At 40.5% G+C, this 27,975-nt stretch overlaps 1 protein-coding gene across 2 annotated transcripts; it reads left to right on the forward strand.

Annotated features, from left to right (window-relative positions):
• On the forward strand, positions 1-27,268 carry LOC118361200 (elongation of very long chain fatty acids protein 2-like). 2 transcript variants are annotated; one of them, XM_052483873.1, is made up of 9 exons: positions 2-240; positions 956-1,018; positions 5,385-5,448; positions 6,374-6,561; positions 21,916-21,993; positions 23,195-23,366; positions 24,958-25,082; positions 25,297-25,431; positions 25,638-27,268. In XM_052483873.1, the coding sequence occupies exons 4-9, from the start codon at positions 6,472-6,474 to the stop codon at positions 25,734-25,736; spliced, it is 699 nt and encodes a 232-aa protein (XP_052339833.1). In that variant the 5' UTR covers positions 2-240; positions 956-1,018; positions 5,385-5,448; positions 6,374-6,471; the 3' UTR covers positions 25,737-27,268. The 2 variants fall into 2 exon arrangements, with proteins under 2 accessions (XP_052339832.1, XP_052339833.1); XM_052483872.1 differs by lacking the exon at positions 956-1,018 and having other exon boundaries at positions 1-240.
• The last annotated feature ends 707 nt before the right edge of the window (positions 27,269-27,975 follow it).

The raw sequence follows: 27,975 nt of genomic DNA on the forward strand, positions 1-27,975 counted from the left end.
GCACGTCTGTGGTGGCATCACAGAGCACAGACCCGCATATATGACATACTATAATTCGAGGGGTTTGTGGATGCATGCCAGAGCGAGCTAAAAGCAGATTCTGAGATACCCTGGACAGCGCACATTCTGTCTCCTCGAGCCCACCTCTCTCTCTCCAGGGTAACGTGCCTCACAATCTCAACGCTATTTGACCTTCGCAGTACAAATTACAGGGCTTTCTACATCCAGCAAAAAGAGATGGTAAGCACACTACACATATCGGCTATACTGTCGGCATTTTGTATGGGCGTCAACTGATGTTTGACACAGGTGACAACACGATCGGAGGGAGATAGACTACCTCTTGGGGAAATAGCTCTGATTCGTGTGATTGTCTGAATTGTCATTGAATTATTGGACGTCTTGTGTCAGACTTGAATTAGAGGCACTATCAGTGTTTTTATACTTGGGAAAGTTAAGTAACAGCAAGGAATGTGCAACTGATGATGGTCAGGCGATGGGAAAGTGCAAATTGCAAACTCAATAGTTATTGAATTGTTACGGAATTGATTTTGTTCACTGCAGAAGACTAAACATAGAAATATATATTATCCTATATTGTAGCAATTTATTGCATGGTGCATAGATCATATGCATTTTAATAATACATGTATTACTATGTGCCGTGTGCACACTATGATAAAACATAGTGCTGCGCTATTAACCCGGTTATTTTTCGTTTTTAAACATCTAATTGACCAATGTAGGTTAAATTATTTGAATCTCATTTCTTTCTTTTTTTCTGTGCACTCATTGCACAGTTTCTCGAGATCAAGCAAGAACTTTGCGATGTTGTAGGGAGTTGTAGTTTCTAACAGGCTAATATTCTACATAGTTTATTGCAGAAAACGTGGTAATTAACTACAATGATCATAATCCATTGTGTGCCTACTTATCTGGTCTGTGTTTCTTTTAGCCTGCTACATAAAAGAAACAAGAATGAGCCATCAAGAGGGATAGAGAGCAGTTGCATCGCAAGGTATCTCTACCTGAAAATACATGATCTAAGTGACTGATAGTTGGTATTCAGCAGTCATAAAAGTATGCCTTATATACTATGAAGAACTACTAAAATAGTGATTTTGTCAGACAGCATAGGCAGCAGTTGTATAGAGATGAGATTATGAATATACACAACAACTGAAATATTTTATTAACTAAAGTAATAAATTATGTCTAAGTGATAAGCAGTAATGGGCAGTCACTACCATCATGGGACTTTTATTAATTGTTTTATTCTGTGTTGTTACAGCATTCAACTCAGATAATGCATAGTGCATTTATTTAAAAAATGTATAATCGAAACCGAAATCGAAACTGTCTTTATTTTTAAAATAGTTGAACCGAAACCGAACCGACCTCAAAAAGCACAGCACCATTTAATACCTACAGTATTCAACCCTTTATTTTTTTCAAAGTCTATAGAGACATTGTCTTTTTTTACTTCGTCAATACCTTGCAATGTCTGGCTTGTTGGTCCCTTTTAGTAGAGTGCTTGTGTCAGCAAGAACCAATTCTGTTCTTTAAAGAGGAAATCTGCAGATGAAACAATAACAAAACAAGCTCCCCGCTACGGTTTCAGTAAAAAGCTGAGGGATGGGGCTGGAGAAATGTAACCTGTTAATTAACAAACCCTGTTCAAACACAACAATACTTCCAAATCCATCTGAATTATTTATTGAACTTTGATTGTTAACAAGAGTCAGAGTTGCTTGAAAGATGCTGTCAGCCAGGAGCTGGGAAATCAGGAATTACAAAGCTGCTCTGGGCATTTCTTGATTGTAAATATGAACTAACAAATGGGGCTAACGATAACCTTGTCAATGCCAATAGGGAAAATCTTAGAGTAATACTTTACTTAGTGTAGGGAGGGATACTGTACTTAGTGTAGGGAGGGATATGGTACTTAGTGTAGGGAGGAATACTGTACTTAGTGTAGGGAGGGATACTGTACTTAGTGTAGGGAGGGATACTGTACTTAGTGTAGGGAGGGATACTGTACTTAGTGTAGGGAGGGATACTGTACTTAGTGTAGGGAGGGATACTGTACTTAGTGTAGGGAGGAATACTGTACTTAGTGTAGGGAGGAATACTGTACTTAGTGTAGGGAGGGATACTGTACTTAGTGTAGGGAGGGATACTGACAATCTGAACCAAAAGCTAGTAGTTATAACTGAGTATCTGTTTGAAGCCAGGTAAAAGAAAGACAAAGAGTAGACTAAAGACAGCCAGGTGACGAAGTAAATGATTGGAAAACAACAGAGGATAGGTTTTATAACTACACCTACTACACAACAAGCTCGTTCTTTGAGGGCAACATAGTATGACATGCATGGGTACCAAAATGTATGAAAGTTACTTTTCTTACAGTCTTTCGAGACTACTCCGCTGATTTGGTTCTGGGTGCTGAGATTACATTTCTCATTGATATATTACAGATGTAGGATCTTAATTTGAGCAAGTTTGATACAACAGGAAAATAATCCTGCAGCTGCAGGAAATGTGAATTATTTGGATTATAATTAATGAACATTTTTCATTGGGGCAAATCAAGTCTAATTTCAAAGAGCAAATTACAAACTACAGAAGCCTTTTTAACCTCAAACACTACAAGTTTGACATTCCCCGAAACAGGGTGATCAAATTAAAATCCTACATCTGTATTTGAATAAAACAGATCCCCCCTGTGACATAGCTTATCAACAATATGAAAGATGGTTATCCATCGTAAATAAAAACAATATTTCCAAGATTTGCATGTGCTCTGGCTGTCATTGCTGGCTCTCCAACTAAGTAGCCAGTCCCGTATGTCTCTCTGTTGGCCCATAGACCTAAGGGATAGTTTAAACTCTCAGCTCAGTTTAATGAGATGAGGGACACTAAGTGCCCCTGGACATGTACAGGACAGGAGATGCCAATATGGTGGCACCAAAGAGCTGAGGACAGGTCACAAATTGTGTTTGTCTCCTCTGCATCAGAAACCCAACACCCCATAGCGTATCAGCTTTGGTCTGTGTCGGCCCATCTCCTAAAGAAGGTGGAGGTAGACTGAAATGTCAATATGGCCCCTACCGCTTGTTCCCCCCAGGTCGCCCTTCCGACATTTGTTACTGCAGAACGCAGTGGCCTGGATCAATAAACAGTAAAGCTCTTGGAAATGGGGGACAAATAGAGGAGAGGCATTTCCCCTAGTGACCTTTTCTCCAGTGTCCCAGTGAGAGAGAGAGATGGAGAGAGAACGAGAGAGAGAGAGAAAGAGAGAGAAAGAGAGAGAGAGACAGAGACAGACAGAGAGAAATAGAAAGACAGAGAGATAGAGATAGGGAGCAAAGAGCAACACACCACTCCCTGACATTATGTATAGGATACCGGTTACTGTGACTCGACAAATATTGTGATGGCTGACCAACATATACAATATGAACATAAGCCACTTCCAACACCTTGCTTACCACCTTGCAGCAAAGGCATTTAGCCAGAGACAATAATGTTTGTAAGAAATAGTCAATTTGACATTTAGCAGACACTATTATCCAGAGTGATTAACAGGAGCAATTAGGATTAAGTGCCATGCTCAAGCACACATCAACAAATTATTACCCCACTGCTCTGGGATTCAACCCAGCGACCTTTTGGTTACTGGCCCAATGCTCTTAACACGCTTAACCGCAAGGCTACCTGCCACCCAAATTTTGGCAATTGCTTAATAATAGATCAGATTTATTAAGTGCTTTTATGCATTTGAGGACCTTGTTTTATTTGTAATTCACTGCATCTAAATTCCAACTGTTTACATGAAAAGTGACTCTATAATGTGATGAATGGGCTCTATAATGTGATAAATGGGCTCTATAATGTGATAAATGAGCTCTATAATGTGGTAAATGGGCTCTATAATGTCATGTACATTATTTTGTTAAATGGGCTCTATAATGTGATAAATTAGCTCTATAATGTGATAAATGGGCTCTATAGTGTGATAAATGGGCTCTATAGTGTGATTAAAAGGCTCTATAATGTGATAAATGAGCTCTATAATGTGATAAATGGGCTCTATAATGTGATAAATGAGCTCCATAATGTGATAAATGAGCTCTCTAATGTGATAAATGGGCTCTATAATGTGATAAATGGGCTCTATAATGTGATAAATGGGCTCTATAATGTGATGTACATTATTTTGTTAAATGGGCTCTATAATGTGATAAATGGGCTCTATAATGTGATAAATGAACTCTATAATGTGATAAATGGGCTCTATAATGTGATGAATGGGCTCTATAATGTGATAAATGAGCTCTATAATGGGATAAATGAGCTCTATAATGTGATTAATGAGCTCTATAATGTGATAAATGGGCTCTAATGTGATAAATGGGGTATATAATGTGATAAATGAGCTCTATAATGTGATTAAAAGGCTCTATAATGTGATGTACATTATTTTGTTAAATGGGCTCTATAATGTGATAAATGGGCTCTATAATGTGATAAATGAACTCTATAATGGGATAAATGAGCTCTATAATGTGATTAATGAGCTCTATAATGTGATTAATGAGCTCTATAATGTGATAAATGGGCTCTATAATGTGATAAATGGGCTCTATAATGTGATAAATGGGCTCTATAATGTGATAAATGGGCTCTATAATGTGATAAATTAGCTCTATAATGTGATAAATGGGCTCTATAATGTGATAAATGGGCTCTATAATGGGATAAATGGGCTCTATAATGTGATAAATTAGCTCTATAATGTGATTAAAAGGCTCTATAATGTGATAAATGGGCTCTATAATGTGATAAATGAGCTCTATAATGTGATAAATGAGCTCTATAATGTGATAAATGAGCTCTATAATGTGATTAATGAGCTCTATAATGTGATTAATGAGCTCTATAATGTGATTAATGAGCTCTATAATGTGATAAATGGGCTCTATAATGTGATAAATGGGCTCTATAATGTGATAAATGGGCTCTATAATGTGATTAATGAGCTATATAATGTGATAAATGGGCTCTATAATGTGATAAATGAGCTCTATAATGGGATAAATGAGCTCTATAATGTGATTAATGAGCTCTATAATGTGATAAATGGGCTCTATAATGTGATAAATGAGCTCTATAATGGGATAAATGAGCTCTATAATGTGATTAATGAGCTCTATAATGTGATAAATGGGCTCTATAATGTGATAAATGAGCTCTATAATGTGATTAAAAGGCTCTATAATGTGATGTACATTATTTTGATAAATGCCATACAAATGGACATACGGTGACACACAGACATTTATTGCAAGTGACTTCTCTTCTCTTTTTTTTTAAACTTTCAGAACCATTTACAAAGTTTGGACGAGCGGTTAAACGCGCTTTTTTACTTCCTGTTTGAAGACAGAGGTATGTATATTCCAATTGAAGACTGCAATGGTTGTTAAAACTACAAATGTGGTTGTCAAAACTACAAATATGTCTGCTCAGACGACAGAACTGATGCGTAACTGACATTACAGAGTCCTTCAAAGCTCACCTCACGCAGGAGGGTAGCGGTCTAGGTACACGTCGGTGTGTGTAATCAGACTGACCCATCTGAATACTACAAATTCCCACAGCTTTGCCATATCCCCTTGTTAATGAACTTTTAACACATTTTACAGTACTTAGGGATATACCTGTGTTATTAAGGTGTAATAACCTATGTATTACCTCTGTGATAGAGTAGTAAATAACCAGTTATGGAGTACACATTTTTCATACAAGCCTACTATGTGAATGCCTATACAGACATACCTGGTCCAAGGTAAGTTATGATAGAATTGTTGCCTTGAGGTCGTGATAGAAAGTCATGTCTTAGGGAATTACTTTTATATGGAGTTTTAGAGAATAAACGTTGGGATTCCTTCCTGTCAAGCACTGTCATAGCCTTCTACTCCATTATAATTTGTCAACAGTTATCTTTTGGTATTATCAATGATTGATATTATTGATTATTGATGTTATTATTGATTGTTGATATTGTACTATACTGTTGAGAGAGATTGCAAGTATGCATTTCATTGCACCATTTATACCTGCTGTGAACTGTGGACATGACGAATACAATTTGATTTGTATTTAGTACATAAACCATATAGGCTACGACAAGGTTTTGTAATCGTATGAAAATCATGAACAACGTACTATATATTTTTTTCATATCAGGTCAAGCAGAGTGCAATGTTAGATCTTATTGCTTATGACAGGTTGAATAGTACTGGCTTGAATAATGGAATGGCATGATGATCCCAACACTGATTGTTCACTGTGTTCTCCCCCCTCCACTTAGACTCCAGGGTACGAGGATGGCTCCTGTTGGACTCATATCTCCCCACCCTCTCCCTCACCATCCTTTACCTCCTCACAGTATACCTGGGATCAAAATACATGAGGAACAGGCCAGCATACTCACTCAAGGGGGTCTTACAAGTGTACAACTTCTCTGTGACCATGCTCTCCCTGTACATGCTGGTTGAGGTAAGTTGTTCTAAGACAAAACCTCAGAGGTCAGAGAGATGTCTGAGTCGGGGATATGAGTGCCTTTATACCCTGGCTCGTGTTCATTAGGCATCAAACGGAAGAAACAGACTGACAGGGAGAGACAACCTTGACTTCTCCAATAAGAATAGTATATTTTCATTTTCAGTTGCAAAACATTTTGAAACGTTTTCCCACAATGAACATAACCCTGGGAAAGGGCATCTGTAAATGGAGTGCGTTAGTGACAGTACAGTAGGTACAGTAGGTGTAAAGAGTGTCTGTTAGTGACAGTACAGTAGGTACAGTAGGTGTGGAAGAGTGTCTGTTAGTGACAGTACAGTAGGTGTAAATAGTGTCTGTTAGTGACAGTACAGTAGGTACAGTAGGTGTAAAGAGTGTCTGTTAGTGACAGTACAGTAGGTGTAAATAGTGTCTGTTAGTGACAGTACAGTAGGTACAGTAGGTGTAAAGAGTGTCTGTTAGTGACAGTACAGTAGGTGTAAAGAGTGTCTGTTAGTTACAGTACAGTAGGTACAGTAGGTGTAAAGAGTGTCTGTTAGTGACAGTACAGTAGGTACAGTAGGTGTAAAGAGTGTCTGTTAGTGACAGTACAGTAGGTGTAAAGAGTGTCTGTTAGTGACAGTACAGTAGGTGTAAAGAGTGTCTGTTAGTGACAGTACAGTAGGTACAGTAGGTGTAAATAGTGTCTGTTAGTGACAGTACAGTAGGTGTAAAGAGTGTCTGTTAGTGACAGTACAGTAGGTGTAAATAGTGTCTGTTAGTGACAGTACAGTAGGTGTAAATAGTGTCTGTTAGTGACAGTACAGTAGGTGTAAATAGTGTCTGTTAGTGACAGTACAGTAGCTGTAAATAGTGTCTGTTAGTGACAGTACAGTAGGTACAGTAGGTGTAAAGAGCATTACTCTGTCAGACAAGTCCGAAGGCATCTGTCTTAGTAAAATCCTAGTTTTATACATCTGTATTGGTAACATCCTAGTTTTACACATCTGTATTGGTAACATCCTAGTTTTATACATCTGTATTGGTAACATCCTAGTTTTACATATCTGTATTGGTAACATCCCAGTTTTATATATCTGTATTAGTAACATCCTAGTTTTATATATCTGTATTAGTAACATCTTAGTTTTACACATCTGTATTAGTAACATCCTAGTTTTATACATCTGTATTAGTAACATCCTAGTTTTATATATCTGTATTGGTAACATCCTAGTTTTATACATCTGTATTAGTAACATCCTAGTTTTATATATCTGTATTGGTAACATCCTAGTTTTATATATCTGTATTAGTAACATCCTAGTTTTATATATCTGTATTAGTAACATCCTAGTTTTATACATCTGTATTGGTAACATCCTAGTTTTATATATCTGTATTAGTAACATCCTAGTTTTATACATCTGTATTGGTAACATCCTAGTTTTATATATCTGTATTAGTAACATCCTAGTTTTATATATCTGTATTAGTAACATCCTAGTTTTATACATCTGTATTAGTAACATCCTAGTTTTATATATCTGTATTGGTAACATCCTAGTTTTATATATCTGTATTAGTAACATCCTAGTTTTATATATCTGTATTAGTAACATCCTAGTTTTATACATCTGTATTGGTAACATCCTAGTTTTATATATCTGTATTAGTAACATCCTAGTTTTATACATCTGTATTGGTAACATCCTAGTTTTATATATCTGTATTGGTAACATCCTAGTTTTATATATCTGTATTGGTAACATCCTAGTTTTATACATCTGTATTGGTAACATCCTAGTTTTATACATCTGTATTGGTAACATCCTAGTTTTATACATCTGTATTGGTAACATCCTAGTTTTATATATCTGTATTGGTAACATCCTAGTTTTATATATCTGTAACATCCTAGTTTTATACATCTGTATTGGTAACATCCTAGTTTTATATATCTGTATTGGTAACATCCTAGTTTTATATATCTGTATTAGTAACATCCTAGTTTTATACATCTGTATTGGTAACATCCTAGTTTTATATATCTGCATTAGTAACATCCTGAATTTAATTGCATCAGTATACTTAGTTTTATACATCTGGTCAGTAACATCCTAGTTTTCAATCTCAGATAACCCTAGTTTTATAAGCAGGGGATCAACTAGTTTGACTCTCAGTCTGTATTAGTAACCACCTAGTTTTATATATCTGTATTAGTAACATCTTAGTTTGAGGCCTGTAGGTACTGAGTTTTCAATCTGTAGAGGTTATCCTAGTTTTATATCTGAGAGTTTCTCTGGATATAATTGTAAATCAGTTTTATACATCTGGTAACCTGTTTTCAGTATCTGTACAGAACAGCTGTTCAATAGTTAAACTAGTTTTAACATCAGAGTCCCTAGTTTTTCTCAGGTCCAGCAAGTTAGAATCTGTATTGTAATTTGAGTTTTTTAGTCACCTAGTTTTAATGCCTTTTAAAATCAAATGGTTGTCTTATGAATTCAGTTTTAATATCTGTAAAGTCAGCGCTAGTTTTATATATCTGCAGTTAGTCTCCTAGTTTTATACATCTGTATTTATCCAGTTTTCACATCTGAGGTCACGTTTATAAGTGTCCTCCTAGTTTCTACAAACAGTTTTTATATATCTTGGAGGACACACAGCTGATTTATCACACATTAACAACAGTTCATATATGGGCATCTGTTTATGACAGTGCCTTAGTTTTACATCTGTATTAGTAACATAGTTTTATGGGCATCTGTTTATGACAGTTTTATATACTGTATTATAACAGTTTTATACATCTATATGGGCATCCGTTTATGACGGTGCCCTTATTCTATCAGCAATGAGTCTAACAGCTGTTCCCATTCAGAGGTGTCACTTGAGGCAGAGGGTGGTTCTTCCTGACACCAGTCTTGTTCAGTACGATACGCTACCCCTGGTTGGAAACATTTATGAGACAGATATATTGTGCCTCCTAATACTAGCTTTAGCTGCAGCTATGACTGTAGTAAGTAAAATAGGTGCAATAGAGAAGAACGGAACAGACGGTATAATGGAACCTGTGTGTGCTACCATAATTGGAATACACTATATAAGCAGGGGATCATTGAAGCAGGCCTAGTTGACATGCTATGTGTCCAAATAGTCAAATTAATGAGAAACCTGGTTGCAATCTTTGTAATTTGAGTTTTAGTCACCAATAAACGAATTCAAATTCAAAAGTCGGCGAGTTTCTAAAACCAAAAGATCAGCTGATCAATGTCCTATTGATTCTAAGTCCAGCAAGGAGAAGAATTTGAGTTTTGGCAATGCCTTTTAAAATCAAACATGCTAAAAATAGTCTGGGGACTCTGTTTACCCATTTTCTTTTCCCCCACCCCCAGCAGGAACCGGAGGAACACTTCTAGCCTGGGCTTGGGGTAAGAACAGCAACAGTTGTAGTGCCTCCACCGATAGAAGGAGTGATAGGAGAGGCAGGTAGGATTGGATAGATGGGTATATGCCCCGTTTCTACATGTCTGGGTTACTAATACTGGTCCGGCGGTTAGGTTAACTATCCAGCCTGATAGCATGGTACCCTAATACTGGTCCGGAGGTTAGGTTAACTATTCAGCCTGATAGCATGGTACCCTAATACTGGTCCAGAGGTTAGGTTAACTATCCAGCCTGATAGCATGGTACCCTAATACTGGTCCGGAGGTTAGGTTAACTATCCAGCCTGATGGCATGGTACCCTACTACTGGTCCGGCGGAACACTTCTAGCCTGGGCTTGGGGTAAGAACATTAGGTTAACTAGCCAGCCTGATAGCATGGTACCCTAATACTGGTCCGGAGGTTAGGTTAACTATCCAGCCTGATAGCATGGTACCCTACTACTGGTCCGGCGGTTAGGTTAACTAGCTAGCCTGATAGCATGGTACCCTAATACTGGTCCGGAGGTTAGGTTAACTATCCAGCCTGATAGCATGGTACCCTAATACTGGTCCGGCGGTTAGGTTAACTATCCAGCCTGATAGCATGGTACCCTAATACTGGTCCAGAGGTTAGGTTAACTATCCAGCCTGATAGCATGGTACCCTAATACTGGTCCGGCGGTTAGGTTAACTATCCAGCCTGATAGCATGGTACCCTAATACTGGTCCAGAGGTTAGGTTAACTATCCAGCCTGATAGCATGGTACCCTAATACTGGTCCAGAGGTTAGGTTAACTATCCAGCCTGATAGCATGGTACCCTAATACTGGTCCAGAGGTTAGGTTAACTATCCAGCCTGATAGCATGGTACCCTAATACTGGTCCAGAGGTTAGGTTAACTATCCAGCCTGATAGCATGGTACCCTAATACTGGTCCAGAGGTTAGGTTAACTATCCAGCCTGATAGCATGGTACCCTACTACTGGTCCGGAGGTTAGGTTAACTATCCAGCCTGATAGCATGGTACCCTAATACTGGTCCAGAGGTTAGGTTAACTATCCAGCCTGATAGCATGGTACCCTAATACTGGTCCGGAGGTTAGGTTAACTATCCAGCCTGATAGCATGGTACCCTAATACTGGTCCGGCGGTTAGGTTAACTATCCAGCCTGATAGCATGGTACCCTAATACTGGTCCAGAGGTTAGGTTAACTATCCAGCCTGATAGCATGGTACCCTAATACTGGTCCAGAGGTTAGGTTAACTATCCAGCCTGATAGCATGGTACCCTAATACTGGTCCAGAGGTTAGGTTAACTATCCAGCCTGATAGCATGGTACCCTAATACTGGTCCAGAGGTTAGGTTAACTATCCAGCCTGATAGCATGGTACCCTAATACTGGTCCGGAGGTTAGGTTAACTATCCAGCCTGATAGCATGGTACCCTAATACTGGTCCAGAGGTTAGGTTAACTATCCAGCCTGATAGCATGGTACCCTAATACTGGTCCAGAGGTTAGGTTAACTATCCAGCCTGATAGCATGGTGCCTAATACTGGTCCAGAGGTTAGGTTAACTATCCAGCCTGATAGCATGGTACCCTAATACTGGTCCGGCTGTTAGGTTAACTATCCAGCCTGATAGCATGGTGCCCTAATACTGGTCCAGAGGTTAGGTTAACTATCCAGCCTGATAGCATGGTACCCTAATACTGGTCCAGAGGTTAGGTTAACTATCCAGCCTGATAGCATGGTACCCTAATACTGGTCCGGCTGTTAGGTTAACTATCCAGCCTGATAGCATGGTGCCCTAATACTGGTCCAGAGGTTAGGTTAACTATCCAGCCTGATAGCATGGTACCCTAATACTGGTCCGGCTGTTAGGTTAACTATCCAGCCTGATAGCATGGTGCCCTAATACTGGTCCAGAGGTTAGGTTAACTATCCAGCCTGATAGCATGGTACCCTAATACTGGTCCGGAGGTTAGGTTAACTATCCAGCCTGATAGCATGGTACCCTAATACTGGTCCAGAGGTTAGGTTAACTATCCAGCCTGATAGCATGGTACCCTAATACTGGTCCGGAGGTTAGGTTAACTATCCAGCCTGATAGCATGGTACCCTAATACTGGTCCGGAGGTTAGGTTAACTATCCAGCCTGATAGCATGGTACCCTACTACTGGTCCGGCGGTTAGGTTAACTATCCAGCCTGATAGCATGGTACCCTAATACTGGTCCGGAGGTTAGGTTAACTATCCAGCCTGATAGCATGGTACCCTAATACTGGTCCAGAGGTTAGGTTAACTATCCAGCCTGATAGCATGGTACCCTAATACTGGTCCAGCGGTTAGGTTAACTATCCAGCCTGATAGCATGGTACCCTAATACTGGTCCAGAGGTTAGGTTAACTATCCAGCCTGATAGCATGGTACCCTAATACTGGTCCGGAGGTTAGGTTAACTATCCAGCCTGATAGCATGGTACCCTAATACTGGTCCAGAGGTTAGGTTAACTATCCAGCCTGATAGCATGGTACCCTAATACTGGTCCAGAGGTTAGGTTAACTATCCAGCCTGATAGCATGGTACCCTAATACTGGTCCGGAGGTTAGGTTAACTATCCAGCCTGATAACATGGTACCCTAATACTGGTCCAGAGGTTAGGTTAACTATCCAGCCTGATAGCATGGTACCCTAATACTGGTCCGGAGGTTAGGTTAACTATCCAGCCTGATAGCATGGTACCCTAATACTGGTCCGGAGGTTAGGTTAACTATCCAGCCTGATAGCATGGTACCCTAATACTGGTCCGGAGGTTAGGTTAACTATCCAGCCTGATAGCATGGTACCCTAATACTGGTCCGGAGGTTAGGTTAACTATCCAGCCTGATAGCATGGTACCCTAATACTGGTCCAGAGGTTAGGTTAACTATCCAGCCTGATAGCATGGTACCCTAATACTGGTCCGGCTGTTAGGTTAACTATCCAGCCTGATAGCATGGTACCCTAATACTGGTCCGGAGGTTAGGTTAACTATCCAGCCTGATAGCATGGTACCCTAATACTGGTCCAGAGGTTAGGTTAACTATCCAGCCTGATAGCATGGTACCCTACTACTGGTCCGGAGGTTAGGTTAACTATCCAGCCTGATAGCATGGTACCCTACTACTGGTCCGGAGGTTAGGTTAACTATCCAGCCTGATAGCATGGTACCCTACTACTGGTCCGGAGGTTAGGTTAACTATCCAGCCTGATAGCATGGTACCCTACTACTGGTCCGGAGGTTAGGTTAACTATCCAGCCTGATAGCATGGTACCCTCAATGTCTTTCCATAGTATTGTTTGGGTGCTATTTTTTTCTAGACTGTTGTTCCAACCAGTGTGGTTAGTTTTGCTTTTTAGCTTTACTGTGGGGAATCCTGGGCATTTGGTATCATTTGCAGTGTCACATTGTACAGGTATGCCCCATCTTTTTGTGAATGATTCCCTTTCGCATTCTTGTTGCTCTAGGTATACTACTTTTCCTATGTCTAGATCTTCTGGATCGTATTTTAAACCCAAATAAAATCCTAATCCTAATCCTTGGTTCTGTACTCCCCCAACTTCATATTTCCTGTGAAATATAAGAGGGAGAGTATCCTTTAGTTTATTCTTATTTTTTAACTATTGGGTTTCTGGGTTTGGATGGGCCCTCTCCAGGGTCTGATCCAAATACCAATTTCATCCTGGCCAGGAATGATCTCTTGGGGGGGCTGTGTTCTCTTTTGAGTGCTGCCTTTTGTTTATATTTTCCCTCTCCAGCAGCACTGTCTGTATATATGTATTTGTGGCAAGAGTAGACTCCTTCTGTCTTGAACACTGGGTCCTGAGCTATGTACAGCTGCCACCCTAGCCCAAGTCTGTACCTCCTCCTGCCATCTCCATCATGGGGAGGAACATCCTTTCCTCCACTCAGAGGGGTGACAAAGGTGAAAATGTGCTGCTTTTCCATTGCTCTGCCCCAGTGTAACTCTCTGACTGGCCTGCACTGACCTTCCCACCAGCACCTTCTCATGAATCAAGGGTGTTTGTTAGACTCGTGGTTGTTGTCTAGGGGATAATCGTCTATCTGGTCCCAACCTGTGGACTCCAGAAGCACTCCATCCCAGGCTACACTAGGGTATACTAGGATCCATTCACCTTGTCCTGTTTCCATCCAGGTCTGTTTGTTGACTCTGTCTATCCCATATCCATCACTAGGTCCCTCTCCAAGGTCCCTAGCTCTCAGATACTCATAACTGGAGTTAAATTGGAATCTCTGGGTCAGTTGGCCTGGTTCTATTCCCAGGGTTGCCGTTGGAGTGGGCCAGAGAGGCGCTTCTATCCTCACTGGGGTCAAAGGGCTCCTTTGGTCAATTTAACTTCTGTAACCCTCTGCCTTCGGCACTCCAGACAATCTTTGTCTGAGATACTTCCCCATCTGTCCCATGCACACTGATGCAGTTGCATCTACCACATACTTGTGTCCTACCATATCTGCACCTATTTTCTCCTGAGGCCCCATCTGAGCATACCTCAATTTTCCTTAGGCTTTGCTCAGCAAGCCCTTCATACTGCATTTCCCCAGTAGGCTCATTACATACGTCACAAGGTACGCACGTCCTCATGCTTGAGCCTGGTGGCCCTGTCAGAACACTAGGTTCCCAGACCACTCTCCCTGTACCACCTCCCTTCAGTCCTTGCCTGGCTACTTCCTCATGTCGGAAGTGCCGGCCTATCCATATGCCACTCGTGCTTCTCCTAACTTATAGGCCCGCTCTGCACTCTAGGAGGTATTTCCAGTCAGGTACATTTATGAAGGACAAACTTTCTTAAGTTGTGTGTCTACTTTTTTCCCGCAAACTGTTTTTAGCGTATTTAGCGCTTATTATTTTCTCAATAATACGTCTTTTACCGTATTTCTTGGGTACTACCAGGTCACATTTGTCTGCCGCTGGATTTTTCCTAATCCTGATCCAGTCTCCTACCTGTAAAAGACAAGGTAGAGGGCTAGACTGGAGATTAGGAATATCCACCGTACTATTCATCCCTGGTAGTCCCATCAGTTCCCTTGGGCGAGGCCCTGAACTGGTTGGGGTGCTGTTTAACTCTATGCATGCCTGCACTAGTTTTGGTCCCCGATCTTTTGTCAGCTCTCCACAACCCCAAAGTTGTTTTTAGCTTGCCAATGGTCCTCTCTGCACACCCGTTTGCTTGTGGTGTGTAGGGAGGTGAGAAGATGTTCCGTATTTCCCCCTGGGATCACCACTCTTCTACCTTTTTTGTTTTTATACTGACGTCCATCGTCAGTCCTGATCGATTGAAACCGTCTTAGGGACAAAGTCAGAAGGTTAAGCATTGTCAACACAGGCAGAGCATTGCATGTTTTCGCTGTGTGTACCATTGTGTAGCCTGTTGACATGCACAACGCTACTATAGCATACCTATGTCCCAGTACCGTAGCACTTTTCATGGGACCCAATAGTGTCTAATGCTATTTGACTCCAGGGTGTGCATGTTTTGATGTGTTGATCAGACACTCTTCCTAGATTACTAGGCTTTTGCTCTTGACAGGTAATGCACTGCTGGCACACCAGTTTGGCCTCTACTGGGTCAAATTCAATCTGGTCCTGTCTAAGACGCTTCATGAAGATTTTGGGACCTGGGTGTCCCCAATCTATGTGTAACGCCTTAAGTTTGTCTGCTTGAGTTTTGTAGAGAACTATTCTGCCCATCTGGACTAGCTCATCTACTTCCCTGTTGCCTTGTTGATTGAAGTCAGCTTCTTTTCCACCCCCATCTACTGTGTGGGCTTTTTGGTGACTGACAACAATATCCATTCAATCCATTAACTCATGGATCTTTCTCCTTCCTCTCCTTCGTGCTGAATTGTTTTGTTTTGAGCACTTCTGCCATCTTTTTAAAAACATTTTTTAAAACTTTATCCATGATTCAGTCATTTTGTCTGTTCAAATGATGGGCTCTTTCCCATATTGCTTATGTGACAGCTCTAGTTTGTTATTTCGTCTGGTAATGCATTTATAGCAATGCTTAGCTACTCTGCTATAGCCCGGTATGTGGTTTCTAATATACCCTAGTTTACCTAGGCATTTCTGCATCTCATTCACTGTTTCTGGCTTCTCCATTCTCTGCACTTTTTCTAGGTATCCTTCACTTGCAGTTATTCCGTCGCTGATTGTGAAACCGAGAAAACTGACTTCCTTCCTGCCTGCCTATCTGGCTTTTTGTCAGATTCAGTTTTCTGCCTGCAGTATTCAACTTGGTTATGGCCTGTTTTGTGTCTGGCTATTTTGCATTGCTCCCCTGGCTTATGTACTCCTCCAATTATTTTATGTGTGTTCTGACTCTCTCTATTTGGTCTGGAACAAAAAATGGTTCTACACCTGCATTGCTTGTTGTTTGGGGTTTTAGGTTGGGTTTCTGTACAGCACTTTGAGATATCAGCTGATGTACGAAGGGCTATATAAATAAATTGGATTTGATTTGATTTATGACTCCCCTTACTTATAATTATTCAGCGTCCAATAAGCTGAGGAGATTTTCTTCTCCTTGTAGCATATTTATCCCTAAGTGGTTTATTATTTTCATATCTTTTTTAAAGTCCATCCTGAAATTGTACCCTGAGGTGTCCACTCTTTGCATTATTTACTTCCCTGTAACGTCCCATTCCCCTACTCCTGTGTCAGTGTCTAACTGACCTAATACATATGCACATGGGTCATATGGAAATAGAGCGCTGGTAGGGGCCGTTAACTCAGGTAGTAGTAGAGTCTTAAATAGAGGTGTGGGTGTATTAGTAACATCCCAGTTTTACACATCTGTATTGGTAACATCCTAGTTTTATATATCTGTATTGGTAACATCCTAGTTTTATATATCTGTATTGGTAACATCCTAGTTTTATACATCTGTATTGGTAACATCCTAGTTTTATATATCTGTATTGGTAACATCCTAGTTTTACACATCTGTATTAGTAACATCCTAGTTTTACACATCTGTATTAGTAACATCCTAGTTTTATATATCTGTATTAGTAACATCCTAGTTTTATATATCTGTATTAGTAACATCCTAGTTTTACACATCTGTATTAGTAACATCCTAGTTTTTTGTATTAGTAACATCCTAGTTGTATACATCTGTATTAGTAACATCCTAGTTTTATATATCTGTATTAGTAACATCCTAGTTTTATACATCTGTATTGGTAACATCCTAGTTTTATATATCTGTATTAGTAACATCCTAGTTTTATACATCTGTATTGGTAACATCCTAGTTTTATACATCTGTATTGGTAACATCCTAGTTTTATACATCTGTATTGGTAACATCCTAGTTTTATATATCTGTATTGGTAACATCCTAGTTTTATATATCTGTAGTAACATCCTAGTTTTATACATCTGTATTAGTAACATCCTAGTTTTATACATCTGTATTGGTAACATCCTAGTTTTATTTTATAACATCTGTTTATATATCTGTATTGGTAACATCCTAGTTTTATATATCTGTATTGGTAACATCCTAGTTTTATACATCTGTTTTATCTGTATTAGTAACATCCTAGTTTTACACATCTGTATTAGTTTAGTTTTATACATCTGGTAACATCCTAGTTTTAGTATTGGTAACATCCTAGTTTTATATATCTGTATTAGTAATCATAACCTAGTTTTATACATCTGTATTAGTAACATCCTAGTTTTATACATCTGTATTAGTAACATCCTAGTTTTATATATCTGTATTAGTAACATCCTAGTTTTATACATCTGTATTAGTAACATCCTAGTTTTATACATCTGTATTAGTAACATCCTAGTTTTATATATCTGTATTGGTAACATCCTAGTTTTATACATCTGTATTGGTAACATCCTAGTTTTATACATCTGTATTGGTAACATCCTAGTTTTATACATCTGTATTGGTAACATCCTAGTTTTATACATCTGTATTGGTAACATCCTAGTTTTATATATCTGTATTGGTAACATCCTAGTTTTATACATCTGTATTGGTAACATCCTAGTTTTATACATCTGTATTGGTAACATCCTAGTTTTACACAGCGGCTCAAAAGTGATGCTGACGCTTCGATAAAATATTAATGTGAAAAAATATATGATTCCTCAAAGTGATGATCTTTCATCCCTCCCAGGTGTTTGTGAGTGTGTGTCTGTATGTATCTACAGTTGAAGTCGGAAGTTCACATACACTTAGGTTGGAGTCATTAAAACTAGTTTTTCAACCGCTCCACAAATTTCTTGTCCACAAACAATTGTTTTGGCAGTTAGGACATCTACTTTGTGCATGACACAAGTAATATTTACAATTGTTTTCAGACATTATTTCACTTGGAAATTATAAGTTATAAGTCTGTAAACAATTGTTGGGAAAATTACTTGTGTGTATGTACTCTTCTGACTTCAACAGTGTGTGTGTATATATATATATATACAGTGCCTTGCGAAAGTATTCGGCCCCCTTGAACTTTGCGACCTTTTGCCACATTTCAGGCTTCAAACATGAAGATATAAAACTGTATTTTTTGTGAAGAATCAACAACAAGTGGGACACAATCATGAAGTGGAACGACATTTATTGGATATTTCAAACTTTTTTAACAAATCAAAAACTGAAAAATTGGGCGTGCAAAATTATTCAGCCCCCTTAAGTTAATACTTTGTAGCGCCACCTTTTGCTGCGATTACAGCTGTAAGTCGCTTGGGGTATGTCTATCAGTTTTGCACATCGAGAGACTGAAATTTTTTCCCATTCCTCCTTGCAAAACAGCTCGAGCTCAGTGAGGTTGGATGGAGAGCATTTGTGAACAGCAGTTTTCAGTTCTTTCCACAGATTCTCAGATTCACAGATTCTTATATTTATATATAATATATAATATACAGTACCAGTCAAAAGTTTTCTACACATCTACTCATTCAAGGGTTTTTCTTTATTTTGACTATTTTCAACATTGTAGAATAATAGTGAAGACATCAAAATTATGAAATAACACACATGAATATCATATCACTCCGTCTCTCGCTCTCTTCGTCTCCCTCTCTCCGTCTCTCGCTCTCTTCGTCTCTCGCTCTCTCGCTGTCTCCCTTTCTCCGTCTGTCTCACTCTCGCTGTCTCTCGCTCTCCGTCTCTCGCTTTGTCTCTGTCTCCGTCTCTCCTTCTCAGTCTCTTCGTCTCTCCCTCCCTGTCCCTCCCTCTCTCTCTCTCTGTCCCTCCCTCTCTCTCTCTGTCTCCCTCTCTCCCTCCCTCTCTCTCTCTGTCTCCCTCTCTGTCTGCCTCTCTGTCTCTCTCTCTCTCTCTGTGTGTCTCTGTCTGTCTCTCTCTCTCTCTGTCTCTCTCTCTCTCTGTCTGCCTCTCTGTCTCTCTCTCTCTCTCTCTCTCTCTCTCTCTCTCTCTCTCTCTCTCTCTCTCTCTCTGTGTCTCTGTCTCTCTCTCTCTCTGTGTGTCTCTGTCTCTGTCTCCCTCTCTCTCTCTCTCTCTGTCTCCCCTCTCTCTCTCTCTCTCTGTCTGTCTCCCTCTCTCTCTCTCTCTCTCTGTCTGTCTCCCTCTCTCTCTCTCTCTCTCTCTCTCTCTCTCTCTCTCTCTCTCTCTCCCTCTCTGTCTCCCTCTCTGTCTCCCTCTCTGTCTCCCTCTCTGTCTCCCTCTGTCTCCCTCTCTTTCTCTCTGTCTCCCGCTCTCTCTCTGCCTCCCTCACCTCTGTCTCTCTCCCTCTCTCACCTCTCTCTCGCCTCTGTCTCTCTCTCTCCATATACCTATTTATTTCTCTTCCCTCTCCTTCTCACCTCCTCTCTCTGTCTTCCTTTTTCCCTCTCTTCCTCCTTTCTGTCTTCCTCTCCTCTTCTCCTCTTCCTTTCTCTCTCTCTCTCACTCTCCTCCTCTCCTCTTCTCTCTGTCTCCTTCTCCCACTGTGACCTCTGGGCATGGGCCCGTCTGCTGACTCATATGACATGTTGTGCAGTGGTTCAGATGCCATATCGGCTTAGATTCCAGGCTAGGTGAGAGGGTGAAGGACCATACAGACAGATTAACCTCACTGGAAACCCTCCTAGGCAGGCTACCACTCTCGCACAACACAGATTGACTATTTATAAAGCTAGAAAGATGATACTGTTATGATTATTAGTAGGAATGTGAATCATGAAGATATCTACAGTGTAAGCTATGTCTAATGTCTATATGATAGGCAATGTGTGAAATATAGCTTGAGATGTAGTTTGTAGGTTGTGTTGTTAGTTCCAAAGTGGCACTGAGGTCTAAGACACTGCATCTCAGTGCAAGAAGTGTCACTAAAGACCCTGGTTCGATTCCAGGCTGTATCACAACTGAGTCCCATGGGGCGGCGCACAATTGGCCCAGCGTCATCCAGGTTTGGCCGGGGTAGGCTGTCATTGTAAATAAGAATTTGTTCTTAACTGAAAAACACAGCCATTTTTCCAGCCAAAGAGAGGAGACACAAAAAGCAGAAATAGAGATAAAATTAATCACTAACATTTTATGATCTTCATCAGATGGCACTCGTAGGACTTCATGTTACACAATACATGTATGTTTTGTTCGATAAAGTTCATATTTATATCAAAAAATCAGTTTACATTGGCGCGTTACGTTCAGTAATGTTTTGCTTCCAAAAGATCCGGTGATTTTGCAGAGAGCCACATCAATTTACAGAAATACTCATCATAAACGTTGATGAAAGATGCAAGTGTTATGCATTTAATTAAAGATATACTTCTCTTTAATGCAACCGCTGTGTCAGATTTCAAAAAAGCTTTACAGCAAAAGTACACCATGCAATAATCTGAGTACAGCGCTCAGACACGAAAACAAGCCATGTTGTGGAGTCAACATAAGTCAGAAATAGCATTATAAATATTCACTTACCTTTTGCTCTTCTTCAGAATGCACTCCCAGGAATCTCAGTTTCACAATAAATGTTCGATAAAGTCCATAATTTATGTCCAAATACCTCCTTTTTGTTTGCGCGTTTAGTCCAGTAATCCAAAATCCACAAGGTCCAGACGAAAAGTCAAAAAAGTAATATTACAGTTCGTAGAAACATGTTGTAACGGCTCTCTTCTATCTCCTCCTCTGACGAAGAGGTAGAACAAGGATCGGACCAAAATGTAGCGTGATGATGATTCATGATATTTTAATGAAGGAAAACTATACATACAGAAACTACAAAAATAACGAAATGAAATAAAGCGTTTAACCTTAATTGTTCCTGTAAGTCACTCTGAATAACAGTGTCTGCTAAATGACTAACATGTAAGTGGAGTTTGCCTGAAGGCATATAGGGATGGTTTCACAGCTGGAGCCTAGTCCTAGACTGAAAATTATGCTCAATTGTGAATCTCCGTTGAAAGTGTTTTTCAATAGAGCTTGGTCTATGTATGAATCCTACACTTGTGCACTACATACATTCACTAAAACGTAGAGAGAGGGAGAGAGGGAGGAAGTATGCTGTCGTCTGAGAATAATGACCTCCAAGCAGTGAGATCTATTTAAAGAGCACTTGAGCACAGTTAGGATGCGGAGAGCAGTCATATATCCCTCTTTGTGGAAGTTTATACAGGGGTGACCGAATACAACTACAACCATTACAACTACTCACTGGGTTAGACTGACACGGCAGAGAAAGGCAGGGAGGATTGGGCTACTGCCTCAGCTCAGTCAGTCCTGACAGGGATACAGATGTGTGTGTGTGTGTGTGTGTGTGTGTGGGGAGGGGTATGTGTGTGGAGCAGGGTGGGGTGTGTGTGTGTGTTACAGGGAAATGGTGCATGACTGTGTGTGTGGTGGGGGGTGGTGAGAGTTATACTGTGACGTTGACCGTGGCGTTTTTGGTTGCAGCTCGTCTCGGCAACCTTGTCGGCAGGCTACCGTCTGCAGTGTCAGGGACTCCACGAGGCAGGGGAGGCGGACCTCAGGGTGAGTAACACTGTGTGTGTGTGTGTGTGTGTGTGTGTGTGTGTGTGTGTGTGTGTGTGTGTGTGTGTGTGTGTGTGTGTGTGTGTGTGTGTGTGTGTGTGTGTGTGTGTGTGTGTGTGTGTGTGTGTGTGTGTGTGTGTGCCGACTCCTTCCCACCCTCCATGCTTCCTCAGTAACATTTGTGTTGGGCTCTGCTGTCTACACCATGACTGGCCTCTGAAAACCATAGACTTCTGCATTTCTATGTCAATCTAATGAATAACACAAACCTACTCTTAACATCTTGAAGAAAGGAGTCATGTCGTGTTGACTGTTGTTCTCTTACTACTTATTAGAAAACGTTACAACCATCTAGTTAAGAAATGCAATGTCTCCTGCACTCAACTATCAAGTGTCTCAACAGATGCTATCATTGCTATGTTTGTTCATATTGGGGGCTCTCGTTAACTGACTTGCCTAGTTAAATAAAGGTTAAATAAATAAGATAAATTAAAATACAGTACATACAGTATATGGAGCTTGTATAAATCAGTTATTGGTGACTCAAGTCAAATATGCTGAAGCCCTTGGTGTGTAGCCTCGGACAACCAGCCTGGTCTCTGATACACGGATTACATTGTTCAGTATGGAGAATGATTTATGTCAGCTGGCGAGATCAGGCTGGTTCCACAGTGTGAGGAAAGGCTAGAGGTCCCGCTTTCCCTGGGAAAAGAGTGGTAGTAGATCTGTGAGTACCATCACATGCTGTTACCTCCTACAACTTCAAAGGGAATGGGTTGTATAATATATTTCTGTCAGCTAGTGTCCACAAATGGCATCCCCCCCATCCCCCATCTTCTGCACCCCCCCCCCTAGTTTGAAAAATATATATATATATATGAATGTGATAACGTAAAGCAACATATGCAAGAGTACAATTGTGTAATTAATTAACACAAAGAGTTAATTACAATGTATTACAATTAAATGAATTACAATGAATTACATAACTTAATTACAGTTACATTAGCTGTAAATTAAAGAATAATAATGAATATCCACTGCCACACAAAAATATTGAAATTACATCTTGGTCCCATTTTTTGATTTTTTTGTTGTCGTTGAAGGTCATAGTTCCAGACACAATCATGAAAGGGAAGTTGATTCAGTACTCGCCATATTACTGCACAGTCCCCTACATGCTCTTCTATAAACTCACCAGGTAGCCAAGGTGCTGTGGTGGTACTACTTCTCCAAGGTGATTGAGTTCCTGGACACCATCTTCTTTGTGCTGCGGAAGAAGAACAGCCAGATCACCTTCCTGCACGTTTATCACCACGCCTCCATGTTCAACATCTGGTGGTGTGTTCTGAACTGGATCCCCTGTGGACAGAGTAGGTCACACCCACTTCCACCTACATCACTGTTAGAATCAAAGGGACTCGATTGATGTAAGAGCGAATCAGTAGGCGTGGTATAGGCAGAGACGAAAGGGGGAAGCAAGACATCTCACTCGCTCCTTTTTTCTGGTTCATATACAGTCAATGAACTAAGCAGACCAGACCATAAAGATATATAGAAGACTCATCTTTGTATCTGTGCCATTATAGCTTATGTGACAGTATGGGCAACGCCATTGAGGCTACCTATATTTTAAAGGAGTCCATTTTCTTCTTCACGATTGGCTGATCCCTCCTTATGACCAGGTTGGACTCCAGCTAATATGACCTTTTAGCCACTAGAGGTCTCTATCATTCTCTATGGACCAGACCCAGCTGCTAATGCATTGGTGCCTATGGGAGAGCCACCTGCTTAAGTAGACCAGGAAAAAAAAAATATCAATGGCAAACGGCATGAGTGGGACATCTTCATTCATCCACCATCTTTGATATAGGTTGACGTTAGGGTCAGATTGAGATGAGAGCTGAGGTTGATGTTCTTCCTGTGGAAATGTTCTAACACCTATTCTTCAATGTTGAAGCCCAATGGGGGTAGTTGTTATTTTGCTGATTATGCCAACGTTCTTCAAGCAGGGCTAAGGCACTGCATCTCAGTGCTAGGGGTGTCACTACAGGCCCTGGTTTGATTCCAGGCTGTATCACATCCGGCCGTGATTGGGAGTCTCATAAGGCAGTGCACAATTGGCCCAGCGTCGTTAGGGTTTGGCCAGGGTAGGCCGTCATTGTAAATAAGAATTTGTTCTTAAACTGACTTGCCTAGTTAAATTAAGGTTAAATAAAAATGTAATGGGGCCTCCCGGGTGGCGCAGTGGTCTAAGGCTGGTTGCAATTGCCACCAGAGACTCTGGGTTCGAGCCCAGGCTGTCACAGCCGGCCACGACCGGGAGGTCCATGGGGCGACGCACTATTGGCCTAGTGTCGTCCGGGTTAGGGAGGGCTTGGTTGGTAGGGACATCCTTGTCTTATCACGCTAGGTGTACGGTGTTTCCTCCGACACATTGGTGCAGCTTGTTTCCGGGTTGGATGCGCGCTGTGTTAAGAAGCAGTGCGGCTTGGTTGGGTTCTGTTTCGGAGGATGCATGGCTCTCGACCTTCGTCTCTCCCGAGTCCGTACGGGAGTTGTAGCGATGAGACAAGACAGTAACTACTAACAATTGGATACCACGAAATTGGGGGGAAAAAATAAAATACAAATATCTAAAAAATAAAAACGTAATAAATAAAGGGATCCGCCCCCCCCCATGAGGCCGGCAGCAGAGTGTCATTCCATCCCAGCAGGCCATATATAACTACACCAGGAGCAAACTCGAGTGAGCATGTCCTGTCCTATAATAAATAAATAAATAAATAAAACTAGCCAACTTTAACATGTCCCTGCTACAAGCAATTTACAAAATATGTTTAATTATTTTTCTCACTGTAGTTGTGTTGTCTTGGTGACAGACCAAACTTCTGATTTTCAATGTGAAAGGTTTGTCAAGTATGTCAATCAATAATACATTTTTCCCAAATCTTTTTTTCCAAGGTTTCTTTGGGCCGACTCTTAACAGTTTCATCCATGTGTGTATGTACTCCTACTATGGCCTGTCCACAATACCCTCCATGCAGAAATACCTCTGGTGGAAGCGCTACCTGACTCAGGCTCAGTTGGTGAGTACACTGGTTGCAAATTCCTTTCATGAAATGAGCGCTGATATTCAATCAAGCCTATATGATCTCACTTGAACAGTGAAGGGAACTACTCTTCTAGTCTAAGAGCAACGGCCTACATTAAGCATAGACATGGGACGATAAAAGCCACGCATGTTAGAGGAGTTATACGACCCCTGACGGAGGGGTTTCCCCTTTTTGTTCTCTGTCTCAGATCCAGTTTATACTGACCATCACACACACCCTGTCTGCAATCGTCGTCCCTTGTGGTTTCCCCGTTGGATGCCTGCTCTTCCAGTTCTCCTACATGGCCACCCTCGTCATCCTCTTTGTCAACTTCTACGTCCAGGTACAGTAGCGCCTTGGGGTTACCTTCCCATGAACACTGGATTCAAACTGTGCTCTGTATAATAGGACACGGTAAAAAAAAAAAATCTAAAATTATTGGAAAAGTCCACAAATACGACAATGTTCTTTGTTACGGGATTCATTTAAAGGCATGTCTGAATGTTTGTTGTTTTTTCAATGGTCGAAAGTTAACCGATTTTATCCCAGACCTACAGAAAAAGAAGGCCAGAAGAATCCACCAAGTCCAGTCGCCCAAATGGCCACTCTGTCTCCACCAATGGCACCAGCTTCAAGAAGAGAAAGTAGTATTTGGACCTGGTTGTCAAGACAACGACCTACTTCAACAACCACCAGAATCTATACATGTCGTGACACTACTGCTAAAATGCTCCAAAACAGGGATAAGTTTCAGTATGCATGTTATGTATAGAAACCTTTGTACTTAATTTTTGTATTAAATTCTTTATTTGGTTTCCTTGGAGCTTGACAACATATGCGTAACATACTGTACGTACAGGAATGATGCGCTCATTTCCTTTGCGCTTTCAATTGCTGAAATGCAAGTGTGAAAACTCCATCCATTCCTGACCACGCAGTAACCTATGCAATTCATAGTTTATATTCTCACAGTGTAAAAACCTGAATACAATCAGCAATTTCCACAATACTTTGACATAATTTACATTGCTATTGCTTTATTGAATATAGCCCATGTGTACAGTGTGTACTCATCAAAAATATCAGTCCAGAGCATTCACTGAAATCATTGTTAAACTAAAGATGCCTTAGAAACACTGCAGATCCTTATACCTAATGTATCACAATGTATTTGAATGTCTTCGTTTACGGGTACAACATGTGCTGGTAAACATGACTGGGTGACTGGGTCTTTAGAAAAAGCAATATTGAACAGGCTTTCCTGACGACTTTGGTAGACTTTATACATTGAGAAATGCAACCACTGATCAATATCTTTGAATGGCTATCGGCAAACAGACAAAATAAAAGTACTTCAAAAAAATAAATGAGCATGGTCTGCCTTGGTCTATGGCGACGAACCACATCCCTGAAATTCATTAGCTATGACCTTTTAGCTATGGATGTGTTAGCTACTAGCTATGGATGTGTTAGCTACTAGCTATGGATGTGTTAGCTACTAGCTATGGATGTGTTAGCTACTAGCTATGGATGTGTTAGCTACCAGCTATGGATGTGTTAGCTACTAGCTATGGATGTGTTAGATACTAGCTATGGATGTGTTAGATACTAGCTATGGATGTGTTAGCTACCAGCTATGGATGTGTTAGATACTAGCTATGGATGTGTTAGATACTAGCTATGGATGTGTTAGCTACCAGCTATGGATGTGTTAGCTACTAGCTATGGATGTGTTAGATACTAGCTATGGATGTGTTAGATACTAGCTATGGATGTGTTAGCTACCAGCTATGGATGTGTTAGCTACTAGCTATGGATGTGTTAGCTACTAGCTATGGATGTGTTAGCTACTAGCTATGGATGTGTTAACTATTAGCTATTATTGTGTGTATTTTGAAGAATGCCAGAAAAAAAGATGAGCGAGATTGCTTGTGTGAGAACTGTGATCACGGTCTATGAACCATTATGCGTATCTGTATGACGTCACCGCCAGGGTCCAAGGTGGTGAGTGTTTCAACAGGAAGTGGAGGGTCTTGTCCTCTCTTTCCTTTGTCACCAACTCATTGGAGGTTCCTGTGGAGAGGAAGAGAGGATAAGTCATCTTAAAAAGAGAGAGTTTACTTACTTTATTTTTGATTTACCGATGTGGTTGTCGTTTCATAAAAAATATTTAAAAATGAGTTCATTGGTTGGTTATGAAGCCACATCCAGAATGTCCTAACAAGAAAAAAAATCATTTTATTCCAACTTAATCCCATATATTGTTACCTGCATACTGCCAGACCTAGAAATCCGAGCAGCCATATTTACACTGACGTCACTCGGGTTGGAAAAATCAGGTGGATTATGAAGTGTCGCTGCTGGCTCAGATCTTGGTTCCATGTGGTCCGTAGCTCCTACGGGGGGAGACTAAGTACATCCCCGAAGCCCACTAACACAGTAACTCTGTGACCATGGTTCACGCCACAACCCTACCAGGAACACTGGATGCCCTGCTTCACCCTGGATATATTTACAGATATTATATTTGGATATTATATTTGAATATTATATTTGAACTTTCTCTTCAAATCCCTCGTTTTCACGAACCGACTCACAAAATAAAGATAACGTGGGTGATCCGTTTCGGTCTTAATACAACAGAAAATCTAATTTTCCATTTAAAAAGAAGATGGGAACGAGATCCAAGGGCAGGCTGGACTGAGTTTATTCCACAGTGACCTACCATGTGGAATACAGTGTGTGGGTCAGAGGGGGACGATACAATTATTTCCATGACAGAATTAAAAAGCAATTTTCAACTGACCAATGCAGACATCAATCTGAAATAATTTGGACATCAAAGCAATATTGAGGGGATCCTATTTGAGTCAGAAAATGATACTCA

This window comes from Oncorhynchus keta, chromosome 28, assembly GCF_023373465.1.
Source record: "Oncorhynchus keta strain PuntledgeMale-10-30-2019 chromosome 28, Oket_V2, whole genome shotgun sequence".
NCBI classification, from domain to species: Eukaryota; Metazoa; Chordata; class Actinopteri; order Salmoniformes; family Salmonidae; genus Oncorhynchus; species Oncorhynchus keta.